This window comes from Pan paniscus, chromosome 11, assembly GCF_029289425.2.
Source record: "Pan paniscus chromosome 11, NHGRI_mPanPan1-v2.0_pri, whole genome shotgun sequence".
Classification (NCBI taxonomy): domain Eukaryota; kingdom Metazoa; phylum Chordata; class Mammalia; order Primates; family Hominidae; genus Pan; species Pan paniscus.
In genome coordinates, this window is record NC_073260.2 from 119,831,284 (window position 1) to 119,845,078 (window position 13,795).

The window sequence follows — 13,795 nt, forward strand, 5'->3', positions numbered from 1 at the left end:
AAATTTGTGTGACTCACATATTCACTTTATTGTGGTAGTCTGGAACCAAACCCACAATATCTCCAGGGTAGGCCTGTATGTGTCTTTTTGACTATAACCATGTTTGTGAATGTGAAGTAGTATCTCCTTGTGGTTTTCATTTGACTTCCCTAATGATTAAGGACGTTGATCATGTGTTCATGGGCTTATTGGCCATTTGTATATCTTTGAAGAAATGTGTATTCAGATCCTATGTCCGTTTAACATTTTTAAAAAATTGAGTTGTAAGAGTTCTTTAGACATTCTAGATACAAATTCCTTACCAGATACATGATTTGCAAAATTTTTCTTCCATCCCATGCTATGCATTGTCTTTTCACTTCTTTTCTTTTCGTTTCTTTTTTAAGAGATGGGGTTTCACCATGTTGGCCAGGCTGGTCTCGAACTCCTGACCTCAGGTGATCTGCCCACCTCAGCCTCCCAAAGTGCTGGGATTACAGGCAGGAGCCACTGCACCCGGCCTCACTTTCTTAATGATGTTCTTTGAAGCACAAAGTTTTTAATTTTGATGAAGTCTAATGTATCTATTTTTTTCCTTTGTTAGTTGTGCTCTTGGTTTGATATCTAGAAACCATTGCCTAATGCATAGTGATGAAGATTTATACCTGTGTTTTCTATTAAGAGGTTTTAGGCTGGACGCAGTGGCTCACACCTGTAATCCCAGCACTTTGGGAGGCTGAGGCAGGCAGATCACGAGGTCAGGAGTTCGAGCCTGGCCAACATGGTGAAACCCTGTCTCTACTAAAAATACAAAAATTAGCTGGGCCTGGTGGTGGGCACCTGTAATCCCAGCTACTTGGGAGGCTGAGGCAGGAGAATCACTTGAACCTGGGAGGGGGAGGTTGCAGTGAGCCAAGATTACATCATTGCACTTTAGTCTGGGTGACAAGAGCGAGACTCCATCTCAAAAAAAAAAAAAAAAAAAAAAAAAAGTTTAGTAGCTTTAGCGCTTACTTTTAGGTTTATGACCTATATTGAGTTAATTTTTATACATGGTAGAGGTCTAACTTCATTCCTTTTCATCTGGATATTTATTTGTCCCAGGAGCATTTGTTAAAAAGACTACTTTTTCTTCATTCATTTATTTTGGCATCCTATTAAAAATCAGTTTACTATAAATTTGAAAGGTTATTTCTGGACTTTCAATTCTATGATTTTTTTTTTGAAACAAGGTCTCACTGTGTTGCCCAGGCGGGAGTGCAGTAGCATGATCATGGCTCTCTGTAGCCCTGACCTCTTGGGCTCAAGCAGTCTTCCCACCTCAGTCTCCTGAGTTAGCTGAGACTACAGCCGTGAGCCACCACACCCAGCTAATTTTTTAATCTTTTGTAGAGATGGGGTCTCACCATGTTGCCTAAGCTGGTCTCAAACCGTTGGCTTTAGACATAGTTTTACTTCTTTTTTTCTGGATGCTTTCTATTTCTTTTTCTGGACTAATTGCCTTGGCTAGAATCTCTAATATTGTATAGAAGTGGCAAGGGCAGACAATCTTTTGTTACAGCTATTCATATACTGATAAAATTAAGTACTTTATTAATTAACCCCATCTTCTAACCCATCGGCTGCAGCTGGTTCGGATTTAGAAGGAGGCTTGGCCTGAAGAGTGAGAGGTGAGGGGAGAGGCCAATAACAGGTTTTTTTGGGACTTGGCCCTAGAGAACTGCGTGTTTTTACATTTTTTTTCCAAATGCTGTTGATGAGGTTGAAGCTGTCCCTCCCCAGAGCGGTAGTCAAAAGCCTGTAGACAGAGAAGTTCACACATTAAGTATAAGGCTGTTTTAGTGAGTCCTGAGCTCTCCATCTGCCAAGCCCTCTTCTAAGTGCAGTCTGCAAATCCAGCAGCACACGTGCCACATGACAGCCCGTGTCCATGCAGTTACTGTTCTTGGTTAAAAATCTGAAGTTTCATGAATCTGACAATTTAGAATCTGTTCTTGGTTAAAAATCTAAAGTTTCATGAATCTGACAATTTAGAATCTGTTTTGGGGTCAGTATGGCAATTCATACCAACAGTTAGGAAAATATTCATATATACCTTGACCCTTTAATCTGACATCTGGGAATTTATTTATTGGAAATAATCCCAAAGAGGAATAAAATAAAAGCAAAAGAACAAGAGTCTTTGGTGATGAGGAAAAATCAAGACTAATTTACACAATTTAAATGTCCAGCAGTACTGCTGTCATAAAGTGTAGTTTTATATATTTATTTCAAAATATCTTATATTTGGAGTGTAATATGGTTACCTAAAATGACTATATAAAACCACCGAAAAGTATTTATTAAATAATGCTAAGTGACAAAAAGAACATAAAATTGTAGATACGCAGATTATGATGGAATTACGGTTCTGAAGGTATAGAAATAGTTTGGTAAGGGAACATGAAGAAATTAAAATACTATTGCATAAGAGTGACATATAGTTGTAGGTAATATTATTAAATTGTTCATAAATCATTTTCCAGAGTGTTTCGTTAATAAAAATATAACATAATCACAATACTAATCTGGTTAAAAACTGAATTGTGTCACGATAGCAGTGCCTGTTTTACAGGATTGGAAAAGTCTCTCCAATAACATGATAGCAGGCATTTAAACTGAATCATTTCAAAATAATGATGATTTCAAATTCTTATTTTTAAAGAAAATAATTTCAGCTATTTCATAATTTTTTCTGGTAGAAAATACAGAAAAGTACATATATATTTTTAAAAACACTCAATTCTATCACGCAGAGATAACTACTGTTAACATATCGGTCTATACCTTTACAATATTTTTTCTGTCTATATATTTACATTTATATATTTTTCCATAATGAAGAATCTGAAGTTTAGATTATTTTGTAACCTTTGTTTTTGTTTTTGTTTTTGAGACGGAGTCTCACTCTGTTGCCCAGGCTGAAGTGCAATGGCACGATCTCGGCTCACTGCCACCTCTGCCTCCTGGGTTCAAGCGATTCCCCCGCCTCCCACCTGGGTTCAAGCTACCCCCAAGTAGCTGGGATTACAGGCACCCGCCATCATGTCCGGCTAATTTTTTTTATTTCTGTAGAGACTGGGTTTCACCATGTTGGCCAGGCTAGTCTTGAACTCCTGTCCTCAGGTGATCTACCCGCCTGGGCCTCCCAAAGTGCTGGGGTTACAGGTATGAACCACTGTTCCCGGCCATAACCTTTGTTTTTATCAGAAAAGTTGATGATGCACATTTTCAGATGAGTATGCCATTCAGACTTCCCCTTTAGGCAACTCGTTCCGAGGTGCCTGGAATGGGATAAAACAAATGCACTTACTGATTTTTTCCCCACTTTGCTGTAGAAATTGGCGTGTTAGCCAAGGCTTTCATTGACCAAGGGAAACTCATCCCAGATGATGTCATGACTCGGCTGGCCCTTCATGAGCTGAAAAATCTCACCCAGTATAGCTGGCTGTTGGATGGTAAGTGGAGTCTCATGAGCATTTCACCTGCCCAAAATAATCAGTGCTGGCAGGAGAATGAGCATTTCATGGGCTTCAGACAGACGTCAAGGATGGTGGTTTGGGGAGAGGGGTGCTTGGGACTATCCTGAAACCAGTCATCTTCTCTGGGACCAGTTCTATATCCAAATGGAAAGAGGGAAGTGAATTGCATGATTTCTAAGCTCCCTTCAGATGTAACTTTAGTTCCTTTCCCCTTTCTTTGAGAATATTTTGTGATATGGGAGGATCACCACAGAAGAAGCAAGACCCAAGAGTAATTTACAATAAGCTGTAAACTTTCCCTAGCCAGGAGTATGGCAGAATCCTTGAGGGTAGGTTGATTTTTAGTTTTGTTAATATAGAGAGGACACAAAAGAGATTTGTTTCAGTTGAGTCCTCAGCTCTCACTAAAACTGGGATAAACTTGGGATAAGCCTTTTCTTCAAGAAGATCTGAGTCATAATATCCTTTTTTGGAAGAGGATAGCTAATCTAGTCTTCTCTCCTACTCAACCCCATTCACCCACCTTCGCACACAGGCATGCATGCACTCAGTGCTGCCCTTGCCAAGCCCTGGAGCCCTGACTTGCTTGCTTTATCTAAGAAGGTTCTGAAGTCTTGTCCTTGTGGAAAGTACATTCTAGTAGAAGACAAGTAGTAAACAAGTAAACAAAAACTTGGATAAGCACAGATATAAGTGCTAAGAGGTAAATTAGAAGTTGACGTGGGCCAGAGGCAGTGGCTCACTCCTTTAATTCCAGCACTTTGGGAGGCCAAGGTGGGCGGATCACCTGAGGTCAGGAGTTCAAGACCATCCTGGCCAACATGGTGAAACTCCATCTCTACTAAAAATACAAAAATTAGCCGGGCGTGATGGCACACACCTGTAACCCTAGCTACTTGCGAGGCTGAGACAGGGGAATTGCTTGAACTGGGAGGCAGAGGCTGCGGTGAACCGAGATTGCCCCACTGCACTCCAGCCTGGGTGACAGAGTGAGATTCTGTCTCAGAAAAAAAAAAGAAGTTGATGTGAACAGAGAGTAATGTAGTGGAGGAGTAGGCACTTTTTTTTTTTTTTTAATGGAGACAGTGTCTGGATCTGTTGCCCAGGCTGGAGTGTGATGGTGCGATCTCCTCTCACTGCAACCTCTTCCTCCTCAGTTCAAGTGATTCTCCTGCCTCAGCCTCCTGAGTAGCTGGGATTACAGGTGCCCACCAGCACACATGGCTAATTTTTGTATTTTTAGTAGAGATAGGGTTTCACTATGTTGGCCAGACTGGTCTCAAACTCCTGGCCTCAAGTGATCTGCCCACCTCAGCCTCCAGAAGTGCTGGGATTACAAGTATGAGCCATCGCACCTGGCATCTTCTCCTTTTTAAAACAAAATATGTTGCATGGTTCAGAATTCAAAATTTTGTTTTAAAAAGTTTAATGAAAAGTCTTGCTTCTTTATGAGGTGTAAGGGGCTGAAAAACATTCCCATTTGTGGGAGGTCTTGAGGAATGAGTAGGATTACATGGGTGGAGAGACAGGTTATCTTTGGCAGCAGGAACAAGGTAAACCAAGGTAGGCTGGTGATGCTGCCCAGGAAAGGGCCATTATTTCTCCCAAATCCAGGTTTCCTGGGTATAGTTTTAGTCGTTATCGTTGTCATTTTAGCACATTGTAAGGTCTAGGTCACTGGCAAATTTTTCCACATTTCATTGTTAACAAGAAAATGTAATTTTTCAGATGATATTTTTGCTCTAACAAATTACGCATGTGCGGTTTTAACCTTTGTCACTTTTTTTTTTTTTTTTTGGAGACAGTGTCTTGCTCTGTCACCAGGCTGCAGTGCAATGGGGTCATCATGGCTTATTGCAGCCTTGACCTCCTGAGCTCAGGCGATCCTCCTGCCTCAGCCTCCTGAGTAGCTGGGACCATAGGCATGCACCACCACGCCCTGCTAATTTTGTTGTCGTTGTTATTTATAGAGAAGGGGTCTTGCTTGTTGCCCAGGCTGGTCTCAAACTCCTGGGCTCAAGCAGTCCTCCCGCCTCAGCCTCTCAAAGTGCTGAGATTACAGGTGTGAGCCACCATGTGTGGCCTAACTTTTGTCATTTTTGAAAATATATTATTTCTACTAATTTTAATTTTTTTCTGGTATTCTGGACAAAATGTCCTTAGTAACAACATTGCAAAGTCAAAAGTTTGTGATCAAAGTATTATTTTAAATTCCCTAATATGCTTGGGTATATTTCTGAATTCACTCATTAGGTACATTTGCCTGTCTCTCTGTTTTTGAACCACATTGTTTAGCTATATAACACATCTCTTTGTCTGTTAGGGTTTTGTCCTTTTGCATTAATAGTTTTCCTTTAGCTGGACTTTAGTTTCATTTTGTCATATTTCAGAAATAGCCTCTGGAGTGTTTGTTTGTTTGTTTGTTTTTGAGGAGTCTTGCTCTGTCACCCAGGCTGGAGTGCACTGGTGTAGGATTTTGGTTCACTACAACCTCCCCTCCCGGGTTCAAGCGATTCTCCCACCTCAGCCTCCCAACTAGCTGGGATTACAGGCACCTGCCATCATGCCAGGCTAATTTTTGTATTTTTGTAGAGATGGGATTTCACCATGTTGGCTAGGCTGGTCTTGAACTCCTGACCTCAGGGGATCCGCCCTCCTCGGCCTCCCAAAATGCTGGGATTACAGGCGTGAGCCACTGCGCCTGGCCAGCCCCTGGATTTGAGTGAAGATCATGAGTTCAGTTTGCGTTTAAAGGCAGGAAAAGTCCTGTGTCCCAGTTAGAGGTAGCAGGCAGGAGGAATTCTTTGTTATTTGGGTGAGGGTCAGCCTTTTGTTCTACTCAGGCCTTAAAATTGATTAGATAAGGCCCACCCATATTAAGAAGGGCAATGTACTTTATCAGTCTGCCTATTTCCATGATAATTTCATAACAAAAGCAGCCTGACAGATATACCCAGCATAATATTTGCCAAATATCTGGGCACTCATGCCCCAGTCAAGTTGACAGGTAACCATCACAGTTGCACTGCAGCTGTGATCGGCCTGCCTGGTGAGCCTCATTCCTTTTGTTCAGATTGTGCAACATTAATTCTTTCTTTTTCTTTCTTCTTTCTCCACCCGCCCCACCCCCCACCCCATACTTCCTTTCTTTTTTCTTCTTCCTTTTCTTTTTTACTTTATAAAGGTTTTCCAAGGACACTTCCACAGGCAGAAGCCCTAGATAGAGCTTATCAGATCGACACAGTGATTAACCTGAATGTGCCCTTTGAGGTCATTAAACAACGCCTTACTGCTCGCTGGATTCATCCCGCCAGTGGCCGAGTCTATAACATTGAATTCAACCCTCCCAAAACTGTGGTGAGTAGTTGTTGTGGAACTGTCACATAGCAGACTGTCCCTGAGTCCTCTTGCCCTAACAGACATAAGTTGAGTGAACTTGGAAATCCTCTGACTGACCAAAACTCCTGAGGGTATATTCTCAGGTTACTTGGTATAGTTGACTGATCAAGTCCACTGAGCTTGGTGCTAAAGGTTGCCCCAGGAGCAGCAGGGGTTTGTTACTCATTCAAAAACATTTGTTGATTTCCTACTCTGCCAAGGAGTGTGTTAGGAGTGGGGCTGATAGAGATTCTTAACACCTTGGTTTATTTAGGACTTGCAGTTGAAATTCCAAGTTTATAGCTGAATCTTTTTGAATATATATGAACTTACTTAGAGGCTGCTTAGAAAACCTTTTACTCTAAGGCTAAAGTGACTGATAACTGTAGAAATGAAACTGGCATACCCTGTTTCTGTTGCGATGATCTCTTTTGAGGTTAGATTCCATTTATTTAAAAGTTAGCACATTTTTGTGCTTGGCACTTGCACAGAGATGTCTGTTTAAAAATAATTGAACTGCTTGTGAAAATATCTTTCAGAAATATGATATCTGATACTAGTCTCTTCTAATCCTGTTTAGGGCATTGATGACCTGACTGGGGAGCCTCTCATTCAGCGTGAGGATGATAAACCAGAGACGGTTATCAAGAGGCTAAAGGCTTATGAAGACCAAACAAAGCCAGTCCTGGAATATTACCAGTGAGTTTTTGCTTTTCAGAACTTCTCTTGCATAGTGGTGCACTAAGTCTAGTTTTGATTTTCCTTCCTCTACAGCTGAAATGCTAAAATGCCAAAAGACCCAGTTCACATGGGCTTAAGTGATAAAGGAAATACATTAGCTTGTGTAACAGAAGTCCAGAAGGTAGGTTGGGCTTCAGTCACACCTGGGTTTGATCAGTGTAGCCGTTCTCTTGGTTTTGCCTTCCTGTGTGTGTATTGGCTTTGTCCTTAGGCTTCCTGCATGGTAGCAGACGTTTGTAGGAACAGCCAGGGCTTCCTCTTCTATGAAGGGCTGAGGGGTAACCTTTCCTCCAGTGAATAGAAGCCCAGAGCACCACTCGGATGGAGCCAACTTGAACTACAGTCAGGGAATGCCTGGCACTAACTGTTACAGGCTTGGGTTACTGCCTACTGCAGAACCAGTCATTGGGGTGGGAAGGATTCCACTGATTACACTGACTAGTCCACTTCTAGAGTTGGCGTGCGACAGTCTCACCCATACTCTGCTATGTGCAGATGTTCTGCAATTTACGATGAAATTACATCCTAATAAATCCATTGTAATTTGAAAATACCAAGCACCATAACTTAGCCTGCCTTAAACATGCTCAGAACACTTAGATTAGCCTACAGTTGGGTGAAATCATCTAACACAAAGCCTGTTTTGTAATAAAGTGTTGAATATCTCACATAATTTACTGAATATTGTACTGAAATTGAAAAGCAGGATGGTTGTACAGGTGCTCAAGGTACAATTTCTACTGAATGCATGTTGCTTTCGCACCATCATAAAGGTGAAAAATCCTGCATTGAATAATTGTAAGCTGGGGATTGTCGGTAGGGGAGGCAGGGCTGGAATGAATGCTGGGGAGGCAAACTTAATATTGCCCACCACATTTGCCAATACAGGATGCTATGGTGTGGAAGAATCTCAGATGGCAGCTAATCCCTCAGACTATGTAATTGGCTAGCAGTCTTTAAAAGCTTACAATTTAACATTGTTTTGTCTGCTCTTGTTTTGTCTGCAACACGTATAGGAACTGTACTGAATGAGTATTTGACTTAGGCTAAGAAATACTCCAGTTTTCTTACTGAGCCTTCCTGCTTCTTACAGAGGATTGACTGCCTCCCCTTTCATTTACGTACTTATTGAATACTGATCCTGATCAGGGCAGAACAGTATCTTGGGCAGAACACAGACTCTGGAGCCAGAATACCTAAGTTCAAGTCCCAGCTCACCATCTTCACCTTCACCTTCTGCTTAACCTCTGCCTGTTTTTTCCTCTGTAAATTGGGGAAGAGAATAAAGGTTTGAAAGATTAATATGGGTAACTCTTAGAACTGTGCCTGACACATAGAAAGCACTATAGAAATGTTAGCTATTGTTATTGTTGTTGTAATAGCGTATGTATGCAGTAGAAATCTGAAGCAATAGTTTCCAAACTGTTATTTATTTATTTATTTTAGAGACAGGGTCTCACTCTGTCACCCAGGTTGGAGTGCAGTGGTTCTTTCATAGTTCACTGCAGCCTTGAATTCCTGGGCTCAAGCAATTCTCCTGTCTCAGCCTCCCAAGTAGCCAGGACTATAGGCCCGTGCCACCAGACCTGGCCAATTAAAAAAATTTTTTTAAGGCTGGGGCTCTTGCCATGTTGCACGGGCTACTCTCAAACTCCTGACTTCAGGCAACCCTCCTGCCTCGGCCTCCCAAAACATTGGGATTACAGGTATGAGCCACCATGCCTGGCCTTTCAAACCATCTTAATTGTTTCTGGAGCATAAAATTACAAGGTTGGCAAACCATTTTTTATAGTAGCTGTTACTATAACTTTGTCATTTGTTTAATGAGGCTGGTTCTGAAAATTACCGTCTCTTTTGCCCTAGGCAAGCTATTTAACCTTCATGCCACAAATCCCTTATTTGTAAAATCAGGCAATATTAAATAGCATCTGCTTTATAGGGTTGTTAAAAGAATTAAGTGAGAGATCCTGGAAAGTCCTGCAACAGCCCTGGTGTCTATTAAATCATTCATTGTCAGCAATTATTGTTCACTCTCTTGACACTGTGCTAGGCCTTTGGTCCACATGGACAATTAGATCCAGTCCCTGTCAGGCTCCAAGAAGCTATGTTTGTGGGTGAGGTGGGGAGCTGGGTAAACAGTATTTATCATACAATATGATATGTGCTTATATTAACTAAGAACCTAATTAACACCCGGTTAAGCAAAAGGGGAATTTATTGGTAATGTAACTAAAAAGTCAAAGATAGACGGATGGGTCCAGGTGTTCAAAAACCCCTATCATCAGGCCTCAGTCACTCAGCTCCTTTGTCCTGTGCTGGCTTCAGTCTCAGGTGTGCCCTCCCTGTGTAGCAGCCCCTCACCTTCCCAGTTTACCTCCTACCAGTCAGAAACCCCAGCAGCAAAGAGCCTCTTTTGCCAGCAAAAGTCTTGGGGTTGGCACCGATTAGCTCTGATCATGTCCATCCTTGAAGATGGGGAGTGGGGACAGTCTCTCCTGAACCTCGTCGGCTGAGTTTGGTGGAGAGGTTGTTTCCCAAAGGTAACCAGAGGAAGGGAGAATGCGTTGTTGCTGGGCAGATAACACCACCACTGCAAGGCTATGAATGATAATCCCCCAAAGCAGTGAAGTACCAGGGGTTGTTGGGATTCGTTCTGTCAAAATATCAAAATATGGGAAGGGGCCTGGGACAGTGGCTCATGCCTGTAATCCCAGCACTTTGGGAGGCTAAGGCAGGAGGATCGAAAAGGCAGGAATTCAAGATCAGCCTGGGCAACATGGTGAAACTCTGTCTCTACAAAACATAAAAAAAAATATTAGCCAGGCATGGTGGCACATGCCTGTAGTCCCAGCTACTGGGGAGTCTGAGGTAAGAAGATTGCTTGGACCCAGTGGGTCAAGACTGCGGTGATCTGTGATTGCTCCACGGCAGTCTAGAGCGCGGGTGTCAGAGTGAGACCCTGTCTTAAAAAAAAAAAAAAAAAAATAGTAGTAAGGGAAGTTAAGGAAAGCTGTGAAGATGAAGTGAAAGACACAGGCCCCTGTCTTAGGAGATATTTTAGAAGTCTTTCTAGGCTGCTTCTGGCTTTTGCTGCCTCTTGCTGTTAATTCAAGCTTTTCTTTTCTTTTTCTTTCCTTCTTTCTTTCTTTCTTTTTTTTTTTTTTTTGAGACGGAGTCTCACTCTCTCTCAGGTTGGAGTGCAGTGGTGCCATCCCAGCTCACTGCAGCCCCCTCATCCCAGGTTCAAGCGATTCTTATGCCTCAGCCTCCCCAGTAGCTAGGACTACAGGCATGTGCCACCACGTCCTGCTAATTTTTGTATTTTTAGTAGAGACGGGGTTTCGCCATGTTGGCCAGGCTGGTCTTGAACTCCTGACCTCAAGTGATCCACCCTCCTTGGCCTCCCAAAGTGCTGGGATTACAGACTTGAGCCACCACACCCGGCCTAATTCAATCTTTTCATTCTCAGCTCCCACACATAGAACTCAGCGAGACTTGACTAAAAACTGAAAGTTTATTTGCACGAATGTTAGTAATAGTCAGCATTGTTATTTAGAAATGCTGACAATTGTATTGTTGGTTGTTTTAAAAAAACCTTTTAGCTGTGGGACATTATAGAGTAACTGGTCTATGTTTACAAACAACATGATGCCCTTACTCTTTGGAGGACCAGTTGTTGAAGCTGGTTCCATTATATTACACAGAAATTAAAATGACAAATGTTCACCCACGATTTAGGATCGAATAGGTGCCTGCAATTGTGCCCTCAGTAATTAACCCACTTGTGACACTGGCTTGATTTTTAAATCGGCTCTTCAAGAGGCTTACAACAGTTAAGAAGCTTGTTCCCTTGAAAGCTGTACCAGGTGCCAGTGAATTTAGAAGCAGGAGGGTTTCTAATATCCCAAGAATGCTGTATTTGCATAATTTCCCTCTTTAGCAGATGTTTCTTACCGAGAAAACAGTGGGTGTTATTTAAGTTAACTGTGGCCAATTTTATGAGGTATCAAGAAAAGAATGCTTTTGTCCTTAGTGAAACCCCTGAAAACCTAGTAAGAAGGGCTACAAAGGTATAAGGAATCCTGTTTTCACAAAGTAATAAACCAGAGTTCTTAGGTTGTCCTTATGCAGTCTTTAAACCAGTATGTATGTGTGTAGGTGTATATGTTTAGGTGTGTATATGTGTAGGTGTGTATATGTGTAGCTGTATATGTGTAGCTGTATATGTGTAGGTGTATATGTGTAGGTGTATATGTGTAGGTGTATATGTGTAGGCGTATATGTGTAGGTGTGTATATGTGGAGGTGTGTATATGTGTAGGTGTATATGTGTAGGTGTGTATATGTGTAGGTGTGTATATGTGTAGCTGTATATGTGTAGGTGTATATGTGTAGGTGTATATGTGTAGATGTATATGTATAGGTGTGTATGTGTAGGTGTATATGTGTAGGCGTATATGTGTAGGTGTGTATATGTGGAGGTGTGTATATGTGTAGGTGTATATGTGTAGGTGTGTATATGTGTAGGTGTGTATATGTGTAGGTGTGTATATGTGTAGCTGTATATGTGTAGGTGTATATGTGTAGATGTATATGTGTAGCTGTATATGTGTAGGTGTATATGTGTAGGCATATATGTGTAGGTGTGTATATGTGGAGGTGTGTATATGTGTAGGTGTATATGTGTAGGTGTGTATATGTGTAGGTGTGTATATGTGTAGCTGTATATGTGTAGGTGTATATGTGTAGGCATATATGTGTAGGTGTGTATATGTGTAGGTGTGTATATGTGTAGCTGTATATGTGTAGGTGTATATGTGTAGGCGTGTATATGTGGAGGCGTGTATATGTGGAGGTGTGTATATGTGGAGGTGTGTATGTGTAGGTGTGTATATGTGTAGGTGTATATGTGTAGGTGTATATGTGTAGGCATATATGTGTAGGTGTATATGTGTAGGTGTGTATGTGTAGGTGTGTATATGTGTAGGTGTATATGTGTAGCTGTATATGTGTAGGTGTATATATGTAGGCGTATATGTGGAGGTGTGTATATGTGTAGGCGTATATGTGTAGGTGTGTATATGTGGAGGTGTGTATATGTGGAGGTGTGTATATTTGTAGGCGTATATGTGTAGGTGTGTATATGTGTAGGTGTGTATATGTGTAGGTGTGTATATGTGTAGGTGTGTATATGTGTAGATGTGTATGTGTAGGTGTGTATGTGTAGGTGTGTATATGTGTAGGTGTGTATATGTGTAGGTGTATTATGTGGAGGTGTGTATATGTGGAGGTGTGTATATGTGGAGGTGTGTATATGTGGAGGCATATATGTGAAGGCGTATATGTGTAGGTGTGTATATGTGTAGGTGTGTATATGTGTAGGTGTGTATATGTGTAGGTGTGTATATGTGTAGGTGTGTATATGTGTAGGTGTATATGTGGAGGTGTGTATATGTGGAGGTGTGTATATGTGGAGGTGTGTATATGTGGAGGTGTGTATATGTGGAGGTGTGTATGTGGAGGTGTGTGTATGTGGAGGTGTGTGTATGTGGAGGTGTATATGTGGAGGTGTATATGTGGAGGCGTATATGTGGAGGCGTATATGTGGAGGTGTGTATATGTGGAGGTGTGTATATGTGGAGGTGTGTATATGTGTAGGTGTATATGTGTAGGTGTGTATATGTGGAGGTGTGTATATGTAGGTGTGTATATGTGTAGGTGTGTATATGTGTAGGTGTATATGTGGAGGTGTGTATATGTGGAGGTGTGTATATGTGGAGGTGCGTATATGTGGAGGTGTATATGTGGAGGTGTGTATATGTGGAGGTGTGTATGTGGAGGTGTGTGTATGTGGAGGTGTGTGTATGTGGAGGTGTATATGTGGAGGTGTATATGTGGAGGTGTATATGTGTAGGCGTATATGTGGAGGTGTGTATATGTGGAGGTGTGTATATGTGGAGGTGTGTATATGTGGAGGTGTGTATATGTGTAGGTGTGTATATGTGTAGGCGTATATGTGTAGGTGTGTATATGTGTAGGTGTGTATATGTGTAGGTGTGTATATTTGTAGTTGTGTATATGTGGAGGTGTGTATATGTGGAGGTGTGTATATGTGGAGGTGTGTATATGTGTAGGCATATATGTGTAGGCGTATATGTGGAGGTGTGTATATGTGGA

At 41.7% G+C, this 13,795-nt stretch overlaps 1 protein-coding gene across 7 annotated transcripts in view; it reads left to right on the forward strand.

Annotated features, from left to right (window-relative positions):
• AK3 (adenylate kinase 3) overlaps positions 1-13,795 on the forward strand; it is a 67,562-nt gene that overhangs the window by 16,043 nt on the left and 37,724 nt on the right. For 6 of the 7 annotated variants that reach the window (XR_010109172.1, XR_010109173.1, XM_057298773.2 and 3 more), the window contains exons 2-4: positions 3,357-3,476; positions 6,685-6,857; positions 7,459-7,577. Coding sequence is in view for 5 of the 7 variants with exons in the window: in XM_034967092.3 (XP_034822983.1) it covers positions 3,357-3,476; positions 6,685-6,857; positions 7,459-7,577 (412 nt within the window). In the remaining 2 variants the exon portion in view is untranslated. The remainder of the gene's footprint in view (positions 1-3,356; positions 3,477-6,684; positions 6,858-7,458; positions 7,578-13,795) is intronic. The other variant, XM_034967093.3, reaches the window with a different exon arrangement.